Genomic DNA, 27,281 nt, shown 5'->3' with positions numbered 1-27,281 from the left:
GCTTACACCAGAAAAATATGTGTAGCTACTTAAAAACATGATATTCTTCTCAATAGAGTAAACTGTGTGGATCCGCCTTGCAGCAGCTAACAGAGTTCAACTCTCCTAAGATCCTCTGTAACGTGAACACTGATTATAATGTATGATGTATGATGTCTTTGCACAAAAATGAACAGCTGTTGACTGTATGCCACAAAACATAATATTAGGAACATAGCTACATTGTCAGTGCTAAGCACAGCTTGGATAGATTATTGTTTATGTAACATTCTATAAATTATAACTAGAGATTTTCAATTTAATACAGTTGCACGTAAAGGGGGAGAAGGATCGATCTTAAACCCTCAGAGAAATAATCTTATTCATTTACAAAACCAGCATGAAATGTCTTTGATGTCTGTCTAGAAGTTTGCGTCAACTTTCTGCTTCCAAGAATTTGGGGAAAATATAGTTTTGTTGCTCATTACATAGATACTGAAGCCAAAAGCCTGACATTAAGAGCAATAATCTTTTGTTTAAAATCATTATTCACCCAGAACTAATGTCAATGACACGACACCACCACATTTTCACCAATGTCATTCTTTAATTTATAACTCTAATATTGATGATGGATCATTTTGGTATAAAAGAAATTTTTGACTCACGTTAAGCCCTCAGAACAACGTCTCTTTTTCACCATTTTTGCCATTGTTGTCAAAGGAAGCATTGTGTATTTGTTTTTTAACTACTAAATGCTGTACTTAATCTTTAAAACTACAGTAAATAACTGGCATTACACTCTTGAGCAGAAGTTGGAACATTAGCTGTTCAGTACTATGAAGAGAAGTAGCTCACTGGTCAAGACATTGGCCTTCTGAATAGAAGGTCGTTAGTTCAACTCCCTGCACCACCATGCTACCACTGCTGATCCCTTGAGCAACTCTACTTTACTAAAGTTTTTCCATTTTGGGAGACTTTAAGTTCAGACAGAGAGAGAGAGATACTTTAAATAATTTAGTATATTTGAAGGCAAATACTTTGTACTTTTACTCAAGTGAATTTTTTTTAAGGGATCACATTTACTTTTAATAGAGTAATATTTTACATAGTGTATCTCCTCTTTAACTCATGTACATGCTTTGTGTACTTTTGTCAACCACATTATCGTGTCTACTTACTAAAATTTGTGTCAGTGTCAGTTTTAATGTCACAATGGAGTCAAACTGAACATTTCATTCAGAAACTTCTGTTGCATACCCAGTCCATTGAACTTCTTGCTAAATCCATTGCTGGAGGTTTGGTTTGTGTGTGAAATGATCTTCAACTTAAATTGACATTTATATTTGGTGGAGGTTACTGAGCTCAGTGCTGCTGTGATGACAACATGCCTGTATTTTGCCAGTATTTTGTCAGACCACTGAAGAGGTCTTGTGTCTCAAGGGTAAATCGTAGGACATTACTGTAATTCTTTACAAAATGAAACTGAAGAAATAAAATCTTGGCCTATAATTCAACAATAAATTTGTGTCAATGTGTTTCTTCACAGGAAGTAGCACAACTGGAGAGAAAAGCTGTCCGCATGGTTTTGAGAGGGTTAATGGTACACAGTGTGTGGGTATGTACAGTAAACATTAATAATTATCATGGAATGTGTCTTTAATTGTTGTGCTTGTTGAGGACAATATAATTTGTTTTTGAACTATAATGCAAACGAATAAAGCCACAGAAGGGTGTTTTATTAGTGTGATTTTATTACAGGTAAGGGTGTATTTAGTCACAATGTGACTAAATCATCCAACGATGTCATTCATTAACAATATTATTCAGCATTTAAATAATATTTTAATTTGGTTTTAATCACATTTGCAAAAACTGTAAGCTTTGTTTGTTAAGCAACATAATGGACCATTTTTATACTAAAGAGACCAATAGCAAGTTTTAAAGAAATTCTGAAAAAAAAAAATACAAAAGTGTGTCGTTGTGGTGCAGTTACAGGTTTGCATACATTGTGAATTTTACATCAACTACAAAATCATTGTGAAATAGCTAGCCAACTAGCCATCAGGCTACCAATGAGTCTGATGGATCTTTTAAATTTACACTATATGGACAAAGTACTATATGTGGACCCCTGACTATAAGATTTGCATTCTAAACATCCCATTCAACATTTAGTTCCAATTTGCTGTTATAACATCCACTCTTCTGGTAAGTGTGCTTGTGGAGATTTGTGCTCATTCAGCCACAAGGACATTAGTAAAGTCAGGTCCTAATGTAGGATGAGGAGGCCTGGGGTGCAATCAGCTTGCCAATTCATCCCAAAGGTGTTAAACAGGGTTGAGGTCAGAGCTCCATAGTAGATCTTCCACTTCAAACCTAACGCACCCAATTCATTTGATATGATTGTTTGTCTTAACTTTGTGAAGAAACAAATATAGCTGGAAAAGTCAGGTGTCCCAATACTTTTACCCCTTATAGTGTATATTTCTGGGTTCTGGTCAGCTAAATTGAACAAGAAGCATTCCAGAGGTGCTAAACTTTTAGTTTATCAGCATTGATACATTTCACTTATGTGAACTCGTCTCAGACAATTAGACATAAGAACTTTAATTTTTTTTTTTTAATAAAAGTAGATAAGGAAGCAGAACTCAAGTTGTGCAGCATTTATATCAAATACATACTGTAATAGATAAATTCCTGCACTATTGGACATGCTGCATTTTTCTATAATGTTTTTAGAACAGTTACACTTACACTCAAATTGCTGGTTAAGAATTTCTGAAATCTTTTTTAAGTATGTAAAAAAATGAAAATAAGTAATATTGCATAAGAACATTAATACAAAAGATGTGAAAAAGATGATGGAAAAATTGAATAATGTTGGAAGTTTTAGCTGTTGGTCTTGTGATCAGCAGGTCTTGAGTTTGAAGCCTAGCTCCACTCAGCTACCAGTTCTGGGCCCTCAGGTGTCTCAGAGGTCGTTCTGGATAATGGCGTATGCCAAACGCCTTAAATGTTGATTAGCATTACCTAATAATAGCATAGTTTTATACAGAAATAAAAATAATTACTATGAGAATTACTAATTACTATTATTGAAGGCTATAAATGATCTACCTCTTTTTGAAATATTTTGTGTTAGTTTTACTGGATTAAATCTTCACCTCTGCTACATTGCATTTTGTTTATCCTGTTGAAGAAGATTAAACTTTAAGAAGATCATCTGAAGTATAGAGGACTGGTATAATTGGAATTATGCTACTCATATATGCTACTAGTAATTTACTTTGTGTGCGTGCATGCCTGCATTTGTGTGTGTGTGTGTGTGTGTGTGTGTGTGTGTGTGTGTGTGTGTGTGTTTCCTAATGTAGTGCAGAAATTTTGTAGGTGGTTTAATTATCTGTGTGTGATATTCTATGCCAATCAGATAAGTGATGTCACACAATATGGTAGTGAGGTGTGTGTGTGTGTGTGTGTGTGTGTGTGTGTGTGTGTGTGTGTGTGGAGGGGTGGGGTAGGGGTAGGGATGTCGGGGTTGCGGCTTATCACTGAGATGGAGACAAAATGTCTGTAACTCTCTCTGCCTCAGAGAACAGTTTACTACCAAGAGAGATACAAAGAAGAAGCCTGCTCTGTGCATGTGTGTGTGTGTATGTGTGTGTGTGTGTGTGTGTGTGTGTGTGTGTGTGTGTGTGTGTGTGTGTGCGTGCGTGCGTGTGTGCGTGTGTGTGCGTGTGCACGTGTGTGTGTCCACGTTCATTCTGGCTTTCAATTTTATTATTATATAACTATAAAAGATGTATAAATAAGGGTTTCAAGTTTAGTGTAGGTTAGATTTAATGTCCAATTTAATTCAATTCAATTCAATCCCAAAGCAGCTTATAAAATAAATATATTATGAGTAAACACTTTAGTGTTTCTAAATAAGTCCCAATCAGGTTATCCTTCTGCAATGGTCAACTGAGATGGTATGAGCTAGAAAATCTTGAGAAGAATTGGATTCATAAGGAAACCCGTTCTCATCTGGATAACACTAAATATCCATTCATTATAGCAGTGGTCCCCAACCACCCGGGCCGCAGACCAGCACCCGTCCGTTGGTCAATTGGTACGTGTTGCAAAAATGGTTGGGGACCACCGCATTATAGTTTCATCATTGTTGAGGTTGTTATCTATTTACTGATGTCCACCTGACTGTAAAACTGTTCATTGCAATTGCAGCTCATACCCTTTTTAGCCAACAGTTTATATGAATTAGAGTCCATCTCCATTGTTTTTGAGTTTTATAATAATTTTAATAATACCAACTTGGGAATTGTCTTTACAACAAGCTACCTAATGGGATTGTTTCACCATATTGGAAAGGTTAGATTTACATGGAGTGGAGTAATGACAAATATATTAGGTACTTCCTCTTAAATTTTCTTTTTTTTTTTTTATAGCTGGTGCCTCCAGGGCCTGCTCTTTGAACAGTTCATGTCAATCAAAACCTATTGGCAGTTTCTACATAGATTTACATGGCTATAATGTGATAGAATCACACAGCCGTAATTCAAACCAGTGTCCATTAACTTAAGTTAGACTGCCCTCATTGACCTCAATAGAAAAAGTACAGTAACTGCTTATTGAAATGTGCATAAAGCAGATATAAAAAGTCTACAGACTCCTTCTAAACCAGAAAGGTTAAAATAAAACCAAGATAAATTAGATATGGAATTGAAATAGCAACACAAATTAAGTCAAAAACAAATAAAAAAAACTTAGAAAATATATAAAAAAACCTTAGCTCAATGTAAAAGGGAATCTTTGCACAGCCCACACGTTGAATAGCATATGGATCAAAAATGGTCCAGCTGATCTTCTTCTGAAGCTGTTCCTTTTGTTGGCATGATTTTGTACTTTTGGTTGAAAGTGGAAACATTTTAACATTGGAGTACACTGGTGTATTGACATAAATATGCCAAAAATAAACATGTTCAACTGGCACAATTGGTTTCAAACTGTGAAATCTATATTACAAATCATTTATCGCTGTTTTTAAAACTAAGGTATACCTTTTAAAAGTTTCATAGTGCTATTGCATATATCAATCAATTTCACAGAGACAGGATTTAGTCCTTGGCATGCAGTAAAGTGTTACTACTCCCTTAGAATATTGCAGCATGCTGGCAAATGAGGAAAACATATAAAGAAATTGTCCTGAGTGTCCTTGAGCTGTCAGTGGCATCACTGGTATGTGGTAGGTAGTGGAGGCATGAGTCAAGAAACAGCATCACATTCCTAAGCCTTTCATGACATCACATTCTCAAGCATAATAGTATATACTGTAAGTTCAAAGACAACCAGCACCTGGTCCTGTTTATGATGTTAGTGTGGAATCCTCTCAAAGGGCCCCTCTTTCTTAAGTCATGGAGCTGTTGTATTTGTCCCATGGCCTTGGGCATGCTAAGGACAGTACCATCCTCTAAACCTTTAATGCACACACAACCAGCTCCAGCTGTAGATGTAAAAGAACAGGAACTTGATAGGAAAAAACATGTATGCACTCTTTTGTATGACTTATACCACACACTGCTTGTGTATAGTATGTGCATATTTATAAGAATGTATATCCATACCATTAAACAGGAGGAAACACTTTAATGCAGCATTTAGGAATGTGTTTGTTTTTCTGCTTCTATATTTATGAGCAATTTTACCTAAAACCATTTGGATGGAAATAATTGTGACACACAAAGACACACCCATGCACACGCCCACACACCTACCTGTAATCTTCCTCCCTTGGTGTAGATATTAACGAGTGTGCGCAGCAGGGTTTCTGTGAGAACGGGAAGTGTGTGAACACCCGCGGGAGCTACAGCTGTGTTTGCAAACCTGGTTTCTTATTGGACGCCTCACGTGGCATCTGTATCTGTAAGTAAATGCTGGAATGATGGCAAGACTGAAGAGTCTGTTACAGTTAAAAAGCAATAAAGAGGATCAGGTTCAGAGGTCTGACATCACTAACAAAAAGAACTGCTTTCATTTCTAAGGTTATAAATATTTCATTTTAAAATAAAGGTTAAGTTTGGTTTTAGTGTACGTATTTTTAACATTTAAATATGTAATGGTGAGTACTGCAGAGAATTATTTAATGATCTAGACAGAATTAATTGTTTTATTAAAACTACAAGGGTGATATAAATGACTGAATACACTAATTATAAAATTGATAAAAATTGTTTAATTTGTTTAAAACATTTTTAGCATCCTGACAAGAATAAAGCAGCTATTAAAAGTAAGTAAATAAATAATTATATATATATATATATATATATATATATATATATATATATATATATATATATATATATATATATATATATATATACACACCAAATACCAAAGTAACCAGAGTTTCCAAATAAACAAAAAACTAAATTGTGAACAGGTGAACAGTGCAGTATGAAATAAAACTCGGTAATAATTTCCCAAAAATAAAGATTACCTTTTACGTGCTGTTGAAAAATTTTAATTATTTATTTTTAATTCTTTCGGATATATCTATACCAGCTTTTTGGGCTAATTTTAAGTTTAATACTGTACATTAACAGTGCATACAGTAACTGCTGTTGTAAGCTGTAATCATTTGAAAAAAAGAAAAAAAAAAGCTACAGTTAACAGTTTATGTTTTTATATCTTATGAGATACAAGCTAATCTAGTCAAACAACAAAATGCATAAAGGTTAAGAAAAGAAAGTAAAAAAAAAGGTAAGAAAGTAAAAGGATACTTCAACTAAATAAAAAAGATTTAGCAATACATATTTATTCACCATTAAAAATAAATTAGATAGTGAAATTAAAGAATACAAAACAAAATAAGAATTATTATATTTATTATATAATAATATTAATAATAATATTATTATATTTTGATAGATGAAAACCCCTTACTGACTGACTAGGACCTATGATGTTTGGCACAAAACCTTACTTTACTGAGTGTACTGTAAGTAAGGAATACATATATATATATATATATATATATATATATATATATATATATATATATATATATATATATATATATATATTAGTACAAGGATACATTAATTAATTAGTTAATAATATTTAATAACCATTTCTCTATTTATTTACAGATTATGTAGATCCATGCAAGTACTCACACATAATTAGTTACTATGAAAACAATAATGTATTACAATGACCACATTTAAAGTAAATGTCTGAATCATAGATAGAACTGTTCTGTTACATAAATAACTAAATAATAAATAACAAATAAATAAAATGTATAATAAATAAAATGTACAGATTTGTGGTATTATATAGTAGGTGTGTTTTAAATGTTTCGATTTTTGGTTTATGGCAGTTCTGGTTTAGGGAATATTTAGGGAGATTTTTAAGCAAATTAAATAAATTAATCAATTAATCAATTCATTGTTTAATAAGCATCTCACTGCACATGTATAGTTGTGCAGTGACCAATACAATTTTTATTTAAATAATGAATAGTAGTAATACTCAGTAGTAGTGCACTCAGACTTCTGGATGTGCCTCGGTACATTTTTTTTAGAAATGTCACATACTCTTCAATCCAAGACAGAGATGAATATCAGAAGAGACAGAAAGAAGTGTTGAATGTTTCGAGTGTTAAAATGCTAAATGATGGCTGTGCGAATCTGTCGCTGTGCTGCTGTGGTCTTGTGCTTTCTTGATGCCTTTGACCTCTGACCTTTACACAATTTGTGCTCCTTTTTTTTTTTTTTTTTTTTTTTTAAATGCACGTTTGGGAGCATCAGTGTTCTTTTTGGAATGTTGTTAAAGCGTCTTATATATGGATAGCGGTAGGTATGTTTGTTGTGTGCTTGTGCTTTCATGCATGTGCATGCATGTGTTTTTAATAATGTTGTGCCAGCTATTTATTTATATTTTCTCTCTAGCTGTGTTGGTTGTCAGATCTGCTCCACTAAGCTAATCAAGATGTGTGGAATAAAAGTAAAAGTAAACTAAATATATCTCTGTGAATTATAGCCTAAAGATATTGAGATTGTATTGTGATTATATTGTGTTTGTTTTGCGAAAACATGGCAAGGTTGAAGAGGTTTAAATACATATGCTGTTTAAGTTCTGAATAGAACATTCGATGGCTGTCAGATGGGGTTCTAAACACTTATGATAATAAAAACTAATGATTGCTGTGTCATGTGACAGAAAGGGGTTCTCACACTCTTTTTATTGTAGCTTTATTTTATGAATGCAGCTATTTAAATATTAGAGTTAGAATTCAAATATAAACATAATAACGATTTGGGTTTTATTGTATTAAAGAATAAAGCATAGAAACTTGCTGAAGGAAAATGTGCAGAATTGTCCATTGGCAGCACACATTAGGTGCAAGTCCAGTGATCAGGCTAATAATCAATAAAAACAATGGTCAATTTTCTAAATCATAATGGCCTGGCATGAGGAGAATGCTGCATGTTTGAATCCATGTCTTTGTTCACTCAGTCTTTCATGCTTGATTGCTATTGTTTTGCCTTTATGCAGTGTTGTGACTTTCTTTCCCTCGTTACACAGCCCAGAGAGTCATTTCAGACGAGAAGGATCAGTGTTTCCGTGTTGTCTCTCAAAGCGTCTGCTCTTTGCCCATTCTGAAGAACATCACTAAGCAGATTTGCTGCTGCAGTCGCGTCGGCAAAGCCTGGGGAAGGAAGTGTGAGGCGTGCCCTTATTTTGGATCTGGTGAGTCACTTTTTTTTTTATTTCATTGAAACAGTGTTTAATATTTAGTTGACCCAGTTTGTTATATTTGGTTCTATAGTCAGGTTTGATATTACACATCATCAGGAAAGACACAGAAGCTTGACCAACAAATAATAAAACTAAATTGACAAAGTCCTTTATATCAAACTTTGATGTTATTGAAAGAAAGAAAGAAAGAAAGAAAGAAAGAAAGAAAGAAAGAAAGAAAGAAAGAAAGAAAGAAAGAAAGAAAGAAAGAAAATGAATGGACAGTTACTGGTTGAAAGGTAGATGACAAATGGAGTGATACCTGTAGAAAGACATATGAATGAAATATTCTCACAATTAAATAAAGTGAGAGATTGATAAAGGTAGATATATAAAAAGACATGCAGAGAGGGTGTGTATGTGTGTTGTAGGTAGATTTATATTTATAATAATAAATAAGTGGGAGTGTGTGTTACTGGTACATTGACAGAGTGTGAGAGAGTACAGGGGCTTCAGGCCATGTGCACACAGTTATATGTGTGTGTGTGTGTGGGTGTGTTGATGGGTGGGTGGCTGTGTGTGTGTGTGTGTGTGTGTGTGTGTGTGTGTGTGAGAGAGAGAGAGAGAGAGAGAGATTTGACATTTGGAGTTTGAATCATGAACATTCCAATCTTAGAGTATGGGCGTATTTGGAATTTTAATCATTCTCTATGAGAAAATCATAAGTTTGCTCAGTGCAAAAATATAAAGCTTGGTTTGGAATCGTCTGAAAGCTGTGCATGTAGCTTGGAATGTTTAGGAGTTATAACGGTCCAAAATTTTAAATGGAAGCCAATGGAATTACTACTTAAATTATTTTCTCAGAACTAAAAAACAGTAACTTAAGGAATGCAAAAACAGGATTATACCACAACTTCAAGATCATACCGCAGTTTGCTTTAATTTTCTACTAATATACAATCTATGTCCACAGTTGAATTTAAGGAGATTTGTCCTGCTGGTCCTGGCTACCATTACTCACCCAACACTCTAAAACTGAATCAGAGGGTTTCAGAACCACATAGCCCTTCCTTGATCTCTCACACCAATCGTACTTCAACAACAGTGTCTAGATACGACACATCATTATTGCAGTCGACAACAAGAAACGAACCACCACCTAATCAAAGACCTCAATCTACGAGGACTCAATCGGCAACTATCAGCCATAACGTCAGGATTCAGCAATCTAGTACTGGTCAGAGGCAGCCAATCACATCAGAAGTTTTCATCATTCAGAATGAACCACAGCTGAGTCAGCACAGACAAACTGGAGGTCTTGCTTCAACTACCAGCCAACCAAGCAAAGAATTTTTCCGTGAGTACCCATAACTTGAAAATGTAAAAACCTAAACGTATTCACTTTGTTTATTCTCAAGATGAAAACCAGTTGCTAGGAATATTATAAGTAATAGAGCATATATTGTTAACTTTAGCATATTGTCTATCATTATTTATCCAAATACATCAAAACACACACACTTATTTATCAGTCTGTTAAGAATGTATGGGCCAAACCAAGTTTAGAATTTTGCCAGATTTCCAAATGTTGTGTGGACGAGATAACACACTCAGAGTAAACCATTATCCACACACTTTTAGATGCATGAGCTCACAGGCATCACTATTGTGTATGTGATTAATAACAAAGTAAGGATATGATACCTTGCTGTAAGCATTGGAAAGTTTTACTCTCTTAGACTGCAAGGAACAGATAGATCATTTTTAAAAAATTTTATATTGATACAGTTTTTAATAGTTTGACAATACAAAGTGTAAAAATCTTATCTGGCACAAATCAACAAATTTCTTTCAATTTCTTTAAATAGGCATTTCACTGCATTTTGTACTGTTGTACAATATATAAACTACATAGGCAAAAGTGTGTGGACACTTGGCTATAAGATTCATATTTGCTTTTTGAACACTCCATTTACACACATTTAGTCTCCATTTGCTGTAATAATAAAATCCCAGCTCCTGGGAAGATGTTCCACTAGATTTTGGAATGTAGTTATAGAGATTTGGTATCAATCAGTCCCAAAGGCGTTATTAAAATCATGCTCTGGTGTGGGGTGAGGTCCCTGGGGTGCAGTCAGCATTTTAATTCACCCCAAGTTTTCATTGGGGTTGATGTCAAAGCTCTGTAGCAGGCCACCCAAGATCTTCCACTCCAAACCATGTAACACATATCTTTATGAAGCTGGCTTTGTGCACAGGGGTATTGTCATGATGGAACAGGTTTGGGTCTCCTAGTTCAAGTGAAGGGAAAATGTTATGCTACTGCATCCTAAGTCATCCTATATAATTGTGTACCCATAACATTGTGGTTACGGTTTTGGGAAGAACCACATATGGCTGGCAAATTCAAGTGTCCTAAGGGGCCTTTGTCCATATAGTGTTTTTATACCATGGTCTGTCTGATTCATAGATTGTGATTCGCTTAATTAATAAGAATTCTATATCTGTAAAAACAAAAATTAATTATTATTTTTATCCAATATGCCAGTTTTGCTTACAGACAACTTACTTTTTTTACATTTTAAAATGTAAAATTAATAAACGTGTTTGATTATTTTAAACTGATTAACGTAAAACATTTCTTTCCTCATAAATAGACGTGATTAGGACCCACACAAGTAGGCCATTGGTTTTTCAACCCCATTATCCTGCAATCGTATCTCTCCCAATTCCCTCAACGGCTCGTCCACCTCCACCCAGATCAGGTCATTAAAGAATTTCTTTTACTTTCACTTTTGTATCTTTGTTCTTTCTACTCCATTCATACAAACTTTTAGTTTTTTATTTTCTCTTTAAGGGTTTTAGTTGCAATAATGATGTGCCTATGGAAGAAAGAAACAGTTTAAAAAATATATATATATATATATATATATATATATATATATATTTCTAGAAACAATGTTTATTCTAGCTGTGTATTTTTTTTTAATTTTTAATTTTTTTTTATTTATTTTTTTTAACAGATTCACTAAATAACTGAACCTTACACTCTGGCCTTAAATGTCTTAATTTTTGAAACTGGGAACCTGTAAGCAGATACTCTACTGAAACCACACAGATTAAAACACAGCCAGCAAGCTGTTTAAATTTCTTGAGAAATGTGGAGACAATATGGAATATGGTTTCAGTCCTTTTCTTTGATATGTAAAGCGACTGAGATGGTGCCAGTGTATTCTACAAGCCAAAAATATGGACTTGGATGGAGTTGAGAGAGTAGCACTAATCATTCATCATTGTCTCAAAGACACATAGAACGAGTAAAAGAAATATACATTAAACAGACATATGCACCTATATAAACTTAAGCATTTTATATAGCATGTTGCCCTGTTCCTCAGTCTCAGTCTGTTTTATTTTAAAAACCCTATATGCAAAGAGAATTGCAGGGAATCTTGTTCTTGCCAAGTTACCCTGTATGAACTGTTAAACTAGATGCAGGTATGGAGAACAGTCCTCGCTGCAAAAAAAAAAAAAAAACAACCATCAAGGATTTGAGGGTTTAAATTACAAATAGCATTAAAAAATCATCAGCGGTTAACAATGAAAAACATTACCAGACGGTTAACATTATGTATTAGGTTTGTGTACATCATTAATTCATTATGATAAAACAAAAAAATATATTGTAGAAACGTACTGAAATCTGGATGCATAAAAATGTCCTAATGGTGTTGAGTGGATACAAACATGTGATTTACAAATTGCCAAAGTTTCTTGATTGCTTTTGAATGGTATCCACCAGACATACTATGTTATTTACTTTATATGCTTTGCGATGTATATACACTATACAGTTTCCATTCAAAACCAATACAATGCCCACTATAACTATTAAACCATTACAAGTGAACACCCCTATTCCCTATTACAAAGGGTACAGGTGGCTCACTGGTTAGTGTGTTTCTTCTGACTGGCAGGTTGTAAGTTCAAATCCAAGCACCACCAAGCTGCCACTGCTGGGCCCAGAACCCTGTACCCTTATCTGTTTAGATATTTGTATAAATGGACATTCGGTGCAACCCAGATGAGGATGGGTTCCCTTTAGAGTCTGGTTCCTCTCAAGGTTTTTTCCTTATGCCATCTCGGGGAGTTTTTCCTTGCCACAGTCGCCACCGGCTCGCTCATCAGGGACAAACTTACTTGTAAAGAACATATTTACATTTAATCACCACATTATTTGTGTAAAGCTGCTTTGAGACAATATTCATTGTTAGAAGCGCTATACAAATACAAATAAAAATGAATTGAATTAAATTGTATTGTTTAGTGTATAAATCCCATAATTGTAAGTTGCTCTGGATTTGGGTGTGTGTCACAAGCCGTAAATGTACATTACTATCAGGGCTAGTAAGAGTGTGAGACATGCTGTGTGCTTGACTGTGTGCTTGACATGCTGTGTGCTTGACTTTAGCCAATAGCTTCCTGCTTTATGATACAGGATACATAATTCTTTACCTTTCGATATATGATATATAGATACACGATATAGGCTAAGTACCTGGCTTTTTCAGCTATATATGGTTCCTCCCTAACCTTCTACCACAAAGTTGGAAGCACACAATTGTATAAGAGGTCTTCAATGCTCCAGTATTACATTTTTCCTTCACTTAAACTAGAGGAGACCAAAACCTGTTCCAGTATGACAATGCCCCTGTGTGCAAAGCCAGCTCCATGAAGATTTGGTTTACATGGTTGTTAGTGGTCTGCTGGAGAGCTCTGACATCAACCCTGTTGGATACCTTTGGGATGAATTTGAATGCTCTTACAATCCACTTTATTAGGAACACCTGTGCACCTTTCTATATTTAGGCAGTTATTGCAAATAACTTATTAAGTTATTCCAAATATGCTTTGGAATGGCAGTTTGCATACTGTATGAAAGCGGGCAAAGAGTTACAGAGATTTTCATGATTAACCTCACGTCTTTGTTGGCAGAGGGCAGGACACAGAAATATGACCAGGCTAATAGCTCTATGTAGCTCAAAGTTGTTACTTTAAATGTACTTTATGTTTAGGTTTAATTATCCTTTACTTATTGCTAGCCCCAACCTCTCTGCTTTTACCACTCTTTCTGTGTTATTCATTATATGGATGCTTTGCAATGAGGCATCAGGAATCAGTACTGTTAGCCAGGTCTTTATAAAAAATGCACTGAGTATAAAATTACTGGTCTGCATTCATCCATTTTATTAAAAACAGATCTCATGTTCCCTATAATGAACAAGGGTAAAGCAGGGTTGATCATCCACTTCTTTTTGTAGTTATTTTTCACTCTATTTTTCTTCACTTGCCTGAGGGTACTGGTGTGCTCAATCAAAAAAAAAAAGGATTCACTTTGAAAACAGTCTGTGTGTGTGTGTGTGTGTGTGTGTGTGTGTGTGTGTGTGTGTGTGTGTGTGTGTGTGTGTGTGTGTGTCACAATCAGTCATCACTGCTATTAACACTGTTTATGTGTGTTTTGCAGACAAGCGTGTGTGTGAGGTTAACCCTCAGGTTTGTGGGCCTGGTCGGTGTATCAATAAGGCTGGGGGAAAACACACATGTTTGTGTAATTCTGGATTCATTCTCAATTCTCAAGCAGGTCATTGCCAAGGTATGAAATGTTCCCTGTTCTTCTCTTGCATTCTAATTTTCTCAAAATAGCAGACACTAAAATAAGTGTATTTCTGGCATGTGGTTAAACTATGAAAGCTTGCCTTCTCTGGTAGAGAAATACTTGTACAAACAACTTGGGACAAAACAGGGCAAAATAAAAATATTGGAAACATGATCTTTGATCTTTCTCATTTTGAGTGCTATAATATAATATATAAGTATGTAGTAAAAATGTATGTAATAATTTTTGGACACGGTGTAAGCAAATTTGTCTCAGTGGTGGTGCGTTAGCAGAAGGAATGTTTCTTAGACCCTCCTTAATAATTAAATTCGACATTATTATTATTATTATTATTATTATTATTTTATTTATTTATTTATTTTTCTCAGCATGCTTAATGGGCAGCTATGGACAAATTAGCCACAAAAAATAGGAATTATATAGCAAAAAAAATAAGAGTTTAAGGTTTTTACTGTTTATTACAATGAAAAAGAAGACACAGCATGAGAAAAAAGGCAGAATTCACACATCATGCTACAGAGCTGATGAACAGCTGATAAACCACTATTCTGTGTGCACTGAATTTGATTTCAGTATATACAGTGGCACCACAATCTAATAAAAAACAATGAACTAAATTAAAACACAATATTACGTTTTTGATTTTAACCACTAAATCTGTTTTGGCATTAAATAGTGCAATTTAATATATAACAAATAGAAATCAGAAAAAAAAATGTACCTGATATCTGATGTTTATATATTATTTCTTTAACACTTAAAATCTGAATTAAATTCAACAATTATCCATGGAAGGGATGCCATTGTTTTGTTTTTGTTTATTTTTTTTCTTGCATTTGACCACTTTACATGCTTTAGTCTTTTCTACATTTTCCCAGGGACCTTTTAAAGCTCCTAAAGGTCAAAGTTCATTTCAAAGAGTTTGAAGACTTGGTCAGGCTTTCACACAAGTAGCATTACCCTCAGCTAAACAATCTGCTTTTGTTTTCAGGAGTCTTTGTATTGACCAGCCACAAAATCACCTTTAGAGTTTTATTTTGCTGGCTATATAATAACCTTTGACCCTGAAGGTCATGGGATCCAAACGTTAAAACCTTCTCAGCTGTTATTAGTCCTTAAAGGAAGATATAAGTTTATGTCTCAAGTCCTCAATTTTTTTAGCAACTGTACAAACCACTAATTAGCCTACTAGCTAGCAGCTTGCTATTAAATAGACTGCAATAAAACCAAGTTTTGGCATTTTCATTTGTAGTTACTCATCTTTATTATATACTTTTATATGCTGTTTGTTTGAAGAGTACGTTTTAGAATTTGTTGTAAGTAATTAATACAGTAGCGCATTAAACAGCATGAAGTTTTCAGTAATGAACATATACCTATCACAACTTTCTGTAATCATGCTATTGTATTAGCTAGTAGCTAGTAAATAACCTTCTTTCCAATGAGCTTATTAGCCTGGCATAGGAGCATGAGGTCATCTAAAAACATCAGAACTCTAGTTCTGTATTACACATAATACAGTCTATCCATATAAAATTTTATTACACAGTATGTAAAATATGTTATGTTTAAAAAAACAACTCTCTGTCTTTCTTGTGCATTAGTAATGCACATGCTAAAATTAGATTTTGATTAATTAAAACATATTGAAATGTATCACTTTGTGTATTCGCAGACGTAAATGAATGTTTGTTGTCTCCGAGGCCATGTTTGGCTGGTCACTGTGAGAACACAGTGGGAAGTTTTCGCTGTGTGTGTCCTTCAGGCTTTCAGAGTAATTCCCAGCAAAGCCTGTGCTCAGGTCAGTGTGTGTTAACAGCAGTTTCGTCTTTTTAGCAGCTAATCCTGCTTCAGGATTGTTCACAGAATGCTTTGAGAGTACTTCAAGAGTTCATCGAATGTGTGTGCTAGCACTCCAGTTTGGCAGTTTATATCGACTATAAGTTGACCAATGTTCACATTTTTTAAAGGAAAAGAAGTTACTGGGGTTTTTAAATGGCTGTTGAAACACAGATTTGGTCTTTTACTGATATTAGCTATACACTAGAGCAAATTTTTTCTGCAAATGTCAACCATTTCAGCTATCTCTCTGCCACAATTTGTTCTCTTTTATATAGTTATTTAATGCAAATATTGGGAATTTAATACCTAAATTGTGCTCTATCCAGATTTAAATGTATACGATTGTAATTTCGTACAGGGAAAAAAATCATGATCTACACTTATCCTTCAAACTCTGGGTGCATCTTTTATACAGAGATCATATTTTGCCTATTTTCTTTTTTTTAGCACTATTTAAATAGTGTTAGTTACAACATACTCAACGGCAGACCTTTATTTAAATTGAAAACATTTGCTCAATCTCCTATAGATATTGACGAGTGCCGTCTGATCCCTAACCCTTGCACTAATGGGCGCTGTGAGAACACGCTCGGCAGCTTCAGGTGTGTGTGCAGGACAGGATACAAGCTGCAGAACAACACATGTGCAGGTAATTCTATAATTCTTATGTTCAGTATAGCCCAGTGTCTCACTCTGCCTTTTTCTGTTGAGCGACAATGACGTATGAAATTGTTGATGTCATAGAATCCATCTGTGTGTTTCAGACATTGATGAGTGTGATGACCCGCTCCGCTGTCCAGGGAAGGAGTGCATAAATACTCAGGGTTCCTACAGTTGTGTGCTCTGCAAACCTGGATTTGGTCTCCTTAATGGCCAGTGCTCAGGTGTGCTCTATCAACACACGTATTTATTTTGCTTAAAGGAACCATTACATGCACATTTTCTTGCCCTAAATTGTCTATTCACCAAGAAATGTTGGCTCTCGAAGGTTGCCATTAGTAGTTTTATTCTGGTTGGCATTAGTAGTTTTATTTGTTTCATGGTTAATGTAACCTGCATCCTCCAGTATAATGTGTAAACATTCCTTGTTAGTAATTACACATTAATTGCGCACTAATCAAACATTTCTTTAATACATTTCTGATTAAATGTTTCTAGCAACTACTGGTAGGTAATGTTAAGGTGCACAAATAATTTTTTAGTAATTGATTGTATAACGTCTTGTATTAATTAAATGCACAACCAAGCCAAAACATTTCTCTTTCTCTTTTAGTTTTTCTCAGTTTTTCAAAACTACTTTTTCAACCTCCACATCATGTAGTCACTTGTGCACATAAAAGCATTTTTTGTTGTTTTGATCAATTTGTGAATGTTTTTGTACATTCATTTAATTGATTGTGTACACTTGTCTGCAAAAAGAATTGATTGTGTACAATTGTCTGCAAAAAGCAGACACTTGTACACAATCAATTAAATGAATGTACAAAAGCATTCACAATTTGATCAAAGCAACAAGAAATTTTCTTATGATGAGCACAAATGACAATATGATGTGGAGGTTGAACAAGTAGTTTTTAGAATTACATTTCTGATCTGAGAAACGCCCCAAAGCAACTAAGAACGACTGTAAAGTGTTTTGCTGTGGATGTGATTGTTGTCATTGGTTTGTGTGATTGAAAACCACTGCCCCTATATCCAAAAGTATTTGCTAAGTTACAAAAATATCCAGATACATTTATAACAGCAATCAGTCTTTATTAATACACAGAGTCTGGACTAATACAGAGATACACACAATAGATGCAGTCCTAAAACCTTGTCTGCAACTTTGCACATTCTCTTTTAAAACTGATGTGCACAAGTTATGCCCAAATCACAGAAGATTAACAGTACGTACAGTATAAATCAGCCATTAGTGTCTTCTCTATGGGAGATGGTTGCTGACTGGAAGGTCGGGGGTTGAAGCCCCAGTATCGCCAGGCTGCCACTACTGGGACCTTGAGCAAGGCCCTTAATCCCCTGTGCTTTAGGGGAACTGTATCATGGCTGATCGTATGCTCTGACCCCAGCTTCCTAACATCACTGGGATATGCACAGAAAGAATTTCACTGTGCTGTAATGTACATACATGGAAAAATGCTGGCCCTGTACCAGCTGGTTCTGTTGCATATGTTCCTCTCCTTCTGTCTCCTTCTCCTTCTGGATGCAAGGAGGATAACCTGTTTTTGACTGGGATTTAAGGAGTCCCTGATGATGTTTATTGCTAATTTTTCTCATGTTCCACAGATATTGATGAGTGCCGTCAGCGTCCGGCCCTTTGCTCTAATGGCCACTGTGAGAACATGCCAGGCAGCTACAGATGTGTGTGTAATATAGGCTTCAAGCTACAGGGTAACACCTGCTCAGGTACAGTGCAGTTTCTATTTTTTCTATTGGTTCATATTTCTATTAATTTAATAAAGTTTGCTTTTTTTTTATTATTCTCATTAATTTAATTGTTTTGTATGCACATGAAGTCGAAGGTTTACATACAAGTAGGCCAAATATATTCAATCTCACACATTTTATGTTAGCATTACATTTCAAAAAGGTATACTTTCAGAAATAATATAGGAATAAGAATAACACTAGCTAAGAGATGCTAAACAAAACAAATTGCATCTAAGGTGGAAAGCTGATGCATTATTAGCATATTTGGTAATACAATGTTTTCATATTTTCTAACCAAAACCCAACAAATTTATGGGACAACTGATGGTGTATATGCATTTGTATCTTTTATTTATAATTAGTTGTTTTTTTTTTAGATGTAAATGAATGTGAGGACTCTCTGCAGTGTCCTGGTCAGGGATGTATTAATACTCTGGGTTCATACAGATGTGTGTCTTGTGGCCCTGGGTTTGTAATAACCAACAGAAAATGCACAGGTAAATACATTGTTTTATAACTTTCTTCTTTTATTTATACCATTTCATAATAAACGTACAATCTGATCCCTTAGATATTGATGAGTGTCGTCAGATTCCTGCCCCTTGTTCTAATGGTCGCTGTGAGAACACACTTGGCAGCTACAGATGTGTGTGTCATACAGGGTACAAGCTTCACGATAACAAATGCACAGGTGAAATCCATATTGCCTTTCAGGCCTGTACTGTCTTTGCATTAGTAGAGAGCGAGAGATAGGTAAAGAATAAGATGTATGCAGTACATAATGTAGTACACCTCTGTGTGTGTGCATTTTAGATGTAAATGAGTGTGAGAACCCTCTGCAGTGTCGTGGTCAGGTGTGTGTGAACACACCAGGTTCATACAGGTGCACAGCCTGTGGTGCTGGATTAACCTTTCATAACGGTCAATGCACAGGTCAGAAAAATTTGATTTTTTTCTTTTTATCTCTATATCAGATAGAATGCTACTAGCACATTGTGTATATGATAAAATTGTTAACTAGCTGCTCTGAGAAACCAGCATGTGTATTTACTATCTTGGCTAATTAGCAAGCTAGTAGAGTATATCTATTAACTTGAACACACTTCTTCAGGAGAACGTCAGTGTCGCAGTTTTGCTATTTTGATCAGCCATCCTGAAACCTAATCATAGAATGGCAATGAAATAGTTTCGATTACATTTATAGCATTTAAGAGACAGACATTTTTATCTAAATTAACTTAGAGGAGTGCTAGAAGAGGTTTCTACCAATAAAAATCATACTTCATACTTCACTTGGTCAGAGACTAAAAGTACTATGAGGTAATATAATATGAATACACGAGACAAAACATTTTTATAGTTATTATGAAGTCTTTATTTGTTTTGTTTTTTGTATTTGTTCAGACATCTAGGGGAAGTTCAGTTCATCTTCCGATGGGGGAAAAACAATAATATTGTAGACTAAATACTATATAATATGTCTGCTTAGTGATTAGCATGTGTGACGTGTCTTATTTGCGGTTGTTTTTTTTGTCCCAGATGTGGATGAGTGTGCTCAAAACACACGTCTCTGTGCTAACGGACGCTGTGAAAATACCCCCGGAAGTTTCCAGTGTGTATGTTTACCTGGATTCAGATTGAATGCAAACACCTGCACAGGTAAGTATCTTCTCAGTCATACTTACTATACGTATACAATTTGTGTATCTATTTAAGCCAAAATCATTTAAAAATGAATAAATAAAAAAATAAGTTGGAACAATCCTTCTGAGGTCTTCAAGATATTTTTTCTGTGTGGGTGCTGGTCTATATTTGGTTTTGTTGGCAAGTATCAGTGTTTTAAATCCGATGTAGCCAGCTATAGGAACCCAGAAGACAATTTAAGAAGGTTGAAAGCAAGACATATAGCCACACAGGTTGAAAGCAAGACATATAACCATAGCAAACCTCTCAGGAGTGAGTTGCAGTAGCCCAGTTTTAGACTGACATAGGATAGAACAAGCAGCTGTATGGCTTCTAATATAGATAGAAATGAATGAATGATTGAGCCAGATATAGACACTACAGTTTAATTCAGTGCACAAGGATTGTTGCCATCCCTATTCTGTATCCTGTAACAAGGGACTGCAGTCCAGAAACTCTAAATCTGACAATGTGATTCATTTTCTCACGATAATGAATTCCTGATAGATATTATTCCAGTACTAATGTTGGCATTGGTGTTACAATACTAATAACCCACTAAACACTATCTGAATTGAATTACTTTCACTGGATGACTTCATACTTTCCATGTGCCAGCTGGATATATAGTTATTAGAGTTGGTGACCTATAACAGTAGGTCAGTTGGACAATATTTTTCATAGAGATGAACTAAGACAAAAAAACCTATCGTGTATAATTTCAAAGAGAAGCCACTACAAATAAAGGAATTATGTCACACAAGATTTTATAAATTAATGGACTCTGGATAGGACTTAAAATAAAAAAGAAAGATGAACCTTGATGTCACATAATAATTTTTCAGACTGATTAATCATCTTTAAATTTAGTTCATTTCCCTCCTTGATGCAAAACTGCTGCCTGCCTTGAGAGCCCTCTATCTATTACAAACACCATGATAATATTATAGACTGAATACTATATCATTTGTACACCCAGTGATCAACATGGACATGGTTTATATTGTGTTGTTTTTTGTGTCAGATGTGGATGAGTGTGCTCAGAACACACGTCTCTGTCCTAACGGACGCTGAAAATACCCTGGAAGTTTCCAATGTTTATGTTTACCTGGGTTCAGATTGAATGCAAACACCTGCACAGGTAAGTATCTTCTCAGTCATACTTACTATACATTTATTATTTGTGTATCTATTCAAGGCAAAATCATTTAAAAAAGAAGAAAAAAAACATATGTTGGCATTATCCTTCGAAGATATTTTTATTATTTTTGGTTTTGTTGGCATGTGTTTGCATTTTAAATCCAACGTAGGCACCTACAGGAACTCAGAAGAGAATATCAGAAGGTTGAAAGCAGGTCATATAGCCACATTCTGGATTAGTGCACAGGTTGAATAGAGTGTAGAAGCAAACCTCTCAGGAGTGAGTTGAATGGCTTCTGAAATAGATAGAAATGAATGAACCCTCTTGATTGAGCCAGATATAGACACTACAGTTTAATTCAGTGCACAAGGATTGTTGCCATCCCTATTCTGTATCCTGTAACAAGGGACTGCAGTCCAGAAACTCTAAATCTGACAATGTGATTCATTTTCTCACGATAATGAATTCCTGATAGATATTATTCCAGTACTAATGTTGGCATTGGTGTTACAATACTAATAACCCACTAAACACTATCTGAATTGAATTACTTTCACTGGATGACTTCATACTTTCCATGTGCCAGCTGGATATATAGTTATTAGAGTTGGTGACCTATAACAGTAGGTCAGTTGGACAATATTTTTCATAGAGATGAACTAAGACAAAAAAACCTATCGTGTATAATTTCAAAGAGAAGCCACTACAAATAAAGGAATTATGTCACACAAGATTTTATAAATTAATGGACTCTGGATAGGACTTAAAATAAAAAAGAAAGATGAACCTTGATGTCACATAATAATTTTTCAGACTGATTAATCATCTTTAAATTTAGTTCATTTCCCTCCTTGATGCAAAACTGCTGCCTGCCTTGAGAGCCCTCTATCTATTACAAACACCATGATAATATTATAGACTGAATACTATATCATTTGTACACCCAGTGATCAACATGGACATGGTTTATATTGTGTTGTTTTTTGTGTCAGATGTGGATGAGTGTGCTCAGAACACACGTCTCTGTCCTAACGGACGCTGCGAAAATACCCCTGGAAGTTTCCAATGTTTATGTTTACCTGGGTTCAGATTGAATGCAAACACCTGCACAGGTAAGTATCTTCTCAGTCATACTTACTATACATTTATTATTTGTGTATCTATTCAAGGCAAAATCATTTAAAAAAGAAGAAAAAAAACATATGTTGGCATTATCCTTCGAAGATATTTTTATTATTTTTGGTTTTGTTGGCATGTGTTTGCATTTTAAATCCAACGTAGGCACCTACAGGAACTCAGAAGAGAATATCAGAAGGTTGAAAGCAGGTCATATAGCCACATTCTGGATTAGTGCACAGGTTGAATAGAGTGTAGAAGCAAACCTCTCAGGAGTGAGTTGAATGGCTTCTGAAATAGATAGAAATGAATGAACCCTCTTGATTGAGCCAGATATAGACACTACAGTTAAAGTCAGTGTACAACGATTGTTGCCATTCCTATTCTGTATCCTGTAACAAGGACTGCAGTCCAGAAACTCTGAATTTGACAATGTGATTCATTTTCTCACAGTAATGAATTCCTGATAGATATTATTCCAGTACTAATGTTGGCATTGGTGTTACAATACTAATAACCCACTAAACACTATCTGAATTGAATTACTTTCACTGGATGACTTCATACTTTCCATGTGCCAGCTGGATATATAGTTATTAGAGTTGGTGACCTATAACAGTAGGTCATTTGGACAATATTTTTCATAGAGATGAACTAAGACAAATCGTGTATAATTTCAAAGAGAAGCCACTACAAATAAAGGAATTATGTCACACAAGATTTTATAAATTAATGGACTCTGGATAGGACTTAAAATAAAAAAGAAAGATGAACCTTGATGTCACATAATAATTTTTCAGACTGATTAATCATCTTTAAATTTAGTTCATTTCCCTCCTTGATGCAAAACTGCTGCCTGCATTGAGAGCCCTCTTTCTATTACAAACACTATGATAATATTATAGACTAAATACTATATAAATTGTATACCCAGTGATCAACATGGACATGGTGTATATTGTGTTGTTTTTTTGTGTCAGATGTGGATGAGTGTGCTCAGAACACACGTCTCTGTCCTAACGGACGCTGCGAAAATACCCCTGGAAGTTTCCAATGTGTATGTCGACCTGGATTTAGACTGGAGGCAAATACCTGCACAGGTAAACATCATATCACACAATCCTATGTAAAAGCTGGTCCCCTCGTATGCTTTTATTGTAACCTTACCTTTTCTGGGTAGGGTTTTAACTAGATTTTGAAGTGTAGCTGTGGAAATGTACTCATTTAACCACAAGATCATTGGTGAGGTCAGGTGCTGATATCAAGTGAGGAGTCCAGGGGTTCATTACTTTGCACATCCTATTTTTTTTTATGTTGAAGTGCAGGGTCAGCAATGATACTACACACCTGGACTGGAGAAGCAAACGGGTATTGTTTATGTGCCTATCGAAGGCAGTTTGGATTACTTCTGATTTTCTGATCAGTAGCCAAGGGCCATAACTGTTGAGCTACAACTAACTCTGCTAAAGAGGTTTAGTCAGCATTACATTTCATGTTCCAGTGTTCACTGTGTTCAGTGGGGTTTAGTTCATGCTACAGTGTATATTTTTGTGTGAATTTAAAAAGCTGATAAAGAATTCATATGGGTGTGCTGGTCAGGTGTCCACATAAATCTGGTGTAGGACTGCTTACCATATCATAGTGTATAAATGTATAAATAAATTTACACATCTAACATGCACACACAGTGTATAAATGTATAAATATACTGTAATGTAAGAACTTATTTCTAGATTTTCTAAATGTGAATGTCAGAAGTGTTTTTTTGCTAAAAACTAATTTTTCTTGTATCTGTCATTGAGGCTACAAGTTACTATGTTATTATTTACTAGTTAGAAATAGACAGTGATTAAGGTTTAAATCTGTGTGTGTTTTTCCCGCATGCTTAGATGTGGACGAGTGTGAGAATGAACTTCAATGTCCAGGGCAAAAGTGTGTGAATTCTGTTGGCTCTTTTAAGTGTGTTTCATGCAGTCCAGGCTTCGAGATCATTAATGGCCAGTGTCAAGGTAACTAACAATATGTCTAAACGATAGCTAAATACGTTTTCTATCTATTTACATGAAATACATGTCAAAACTGTACAATCAATGTTAGTTAGTTACAAGCTGTTGGTACTCACTATGCACCACAAGTGAACATTACATTTAGAATTTTTTGAGTTTTTTTTATAATTTATTTGGATAGTGTTTTAAACTAAATAATAATAAATAAGCAAAATAAGTTTTATACTGTAATGAATTTAGCTACAGGTTTTTAAAAAATCCACTTACAATCACTGACTATAGATTCTAAATGTTTTTTGGAGGAGAATGCATAATATCATTCTTACTTTCATAATATAAAAACATATATTATTATATTATATATTATTATATATTAATAATATATAAATTAAACATGACTTCAAAGTGCGTTACTGTTAAAGTCATAATCAGAGATGCAGGACAATAAGGCGTTTATGTTTATGTTTGCAGATGTAAATGAGTGCAGTCAGAAACCATCTCCATGCACTAATGGTCGCTGTGAAAACACTCCTGGCAGCTTCACATGTGTGTGTCGTGCTGGATTCATGCTGAAAGGAAACACCTGCACAGGTGAGAATACACGAAATAAGTCAACCTTAGTCTATAGTATTTGTATTAATATAGAACAAAGAAAACATGATAATCCCCCTGTTATTGGAACAATTAAAATGTATAGTATGTAATGTTTGTTAAATGATGTTATATTATGGCACTGTTGAATTCCGTAATGACAGATTTAGTGATATTGATACTTATCTGCTATCATTTTTATTTTAGCTGCTAAATCACAGGGACTTATTCACTTATACACACAGCCTATTCAACTATTAAAATGTTATTTATAAAACAATAAATTGTTGATCTGGTGAATCTTTCTGTATGAAAAAAGTTTTCAGGATGGAGAACTTTCCACTTTTGTGGAGAATGGCTGTAGATAGTTAATATAGCCATAAGAAAATCTAATAGAAATTGTTTCCTGGGTTTGTTACAACATTATGTAACTCATTATGTAAAACATTGTAATCCTTGGCAAATTGTTGTGCTATGAGAGGAATGAAACATTTCTGGACATGCTGTATTTCAAAATATCACAATCCACCACATTGTTGTTTTTTTCCCTGTAAAAACACACCGTGTCATGTTTTATTCTTTACATCATTAATGTACAAACTCTAAACCCAAACACCTACTTTTTATCGTCAAGCATGAATGTTTGCCTTCTGTTACACAAACACACACACATTCATCCTTACACATCTGCACTTTTCTGTCTATTTTTCTTGCATCTTTGTTATGCCAGACTCCATCTATTGCTTTCCTATAGATTTGCCCTGGAAACTTTATGAAATACACTATATGAACAAAAGTATTGCGACACCTATCTTTTCCCGCAGACTTTTCCAATGTGGCTTTTCCACCAAACTATTACCACAAGGTTGAAAGCGTGCACAATTGTATGTATGTATGTAATGAATGAATGTAATGAATGAGTGGATGCAGACTACTAGAAGCCCTAGAAGAATTGGAAGACCCAATCCTGTTCCAGCATGACAATGCCCCTGTGCACAATGTGAGCTCCACAGTGTTTGGTTAACATGGGCTGGAGTGCAAGATCTTGAGTGGCCTGCTAACTGCTCTGACCCCAATTCTATGAATATAAGTACCTGACTTTATTAAAGTTCTTGTGGAACATCTTTCCGGAAGATTAATATATTATTAGATTATAGATAAATTATTAAAACGGTTCCCTGGTGGTCTAGTGGTTAGGATGCGGTGCTCTCACCGCTGCGGCCCGAGTTCGATCCCCGGTCAGGGAACCAACCCCAGCCACTTTCAGTGCCGGTCCCAAGCCCGGATAAATTGGGGAGGGTTGCGTTAGGAAGGGCATCCAGCGTAAAAACATGTGCCAAATCAAACATGCGGAGGATCCACTGTGGTGACCCCTAATGGGAGAAGCCGAAAGAAAGTTTTATAGATAAATTATTAAAACGGGAAAATGAAACGACATTCCTCTCTAAAAACTGCAGCAATGAGTCTCTTCAGTTCCTGGATGTCTACGGAATATTGTTTAAAGAAGAGGGGATGCTAGACGGTAGTAAACATGTAGTAAACATGGCCATTACCCAACTTTTGTTAAAGTATTTTTATGGAAGTGTTGCATCCATAAAAATTTTAATTACTTATTTTTCATTTAAAATAGTACGATTCCCCAGTTTAAACATTTTATATATTTTGTATGTATTATTGTGAATAAAATGTGAGTTTCTAATCATTTTATTCAGATTTAATTTACATTTACAGCCAACTTTCACATTCAATTTTGTTGGAATTGCAGTTATATATTTTTATTTTTTATTTTTATTTTTTGTATTTTTATTATAACATTTATTTCAGATCATAAATGAACAAATTTGCTGAGAAATGAGAGAGATAGTTAAAGAGAGAGAGAGAGAGAGAGTGTGTGTGTGTGTGTGTGTGTGTGTGTGTGTGTGTGTGTGTGTGTGTGTGTGTCAGACAAAGTTTCAAGTGAAAGCCACTAAAATCCTCTTAAATCCTATAGTACAACAGCATGAACATATTTCATTAAACCATACATGCTAATGTGTACATACAAATGAACACACCTTTGTGGTAATGCTCTGATTTG

General features: G+C 34.8%; 1 protein-coding gene across 4 annotated transcripts in view; it reads left to right on the top strand.

Moving 5' to 3' along the window:
• LOC124396137 (latent-transforming growth factor beta-binding protein 4) overlaps window positions 1-27,281 on the top strand; it is a 59,482-nt gene that overhangs the window by 19,682 nt on the left and 12,519 nt on the right. Inside the window, exons 5-22 of one of the 4 annotated variants that reach the window (XM_046865146.1) lie at window positions 1,529-1,597; window positions 5,776-5,898; window positions 8,566-8,730; window positions 9,692-10,075; window positions 11,376-11,483; window positions 14,243-14,371; window positions 16,071-16,196; window positions 16,767-16,886; window positions 17,002-17,121; window positions 18,524-18,643; window positions 19,045-19,164; window positions 19,239-19,358; window positions 19,481-19,600; window positions 20,207-20,326; window positions 22,484-22,603; window positions 23,588-23,707; window positions 24,497-24,616; window positions 25,085-25,204. In XM_046865146.1, the coding sequence (XP_046721102.1) occupies window positions 1,529-1,597; window positions 5,776-5,898; window positions 8,566-8,730; window positions 9,692-10,075; window positions 11,376-11,483; window positions 14,243-14,371; window positions 16,071-16,196; window positions 16,767-16,886; window positions 17,002-17,121; window positions 18,524-18,643; window positions 19,045-19,164; window positions 19,239-19,358; window positions 19,481-19,600; window positions 20,207-20,326; window positions 22,484-22,603; window positions 23,588-23,707; window positions 24,497-24,616; window positions 25,085-25,204 (2,424 nt within the window). The remainder of the gene's footprint in view (window positions 1-1,528; window positions 1,598-5,775; window positions 5,899-8,565; window positions 8,731-9,691; window positions 10,076-11,375; window positions 11,484-14,242; window positions 14,372-16,070; window positions 16,197-16,766; window positions 16,887-17,001; window positions 17,122-18,523; window positions 18,644-19,044; window positions 19,165-19,238; window positions 19,359-19,480; window positions 19,601-20,206; window positions 20,327-22,483; window positions 22,604-23,587; window positions 23,708-24,496; window positions 24,617-25,084; window positions 25,205-27,281) is intronic. The other 3 variants (XM_046865149.1, XM_046865147.1, XM_046865148.1) reach the window with 3 other exon arrangements.

The sequence above is a fragment of the Silurus meridionalis genome, chromosome 13, assembly GCF_014805685.1.
Source record: "Silurus meridionalis isolate SWU-2019-XX chromosome 13, ASM1480568v1, whole genome shotgun sequence".
Taxonomy (NCBI): Eukaryota; Metazoa; Chordata; class Actinopteri; order Siluriformes; family Siluridae; genus Silurus; species Silurus meridionalis.
Note: the sequence above shows the minus strand (reverse complement) of the source record. Positions and strands in the feature narration are given on the sequence as shown.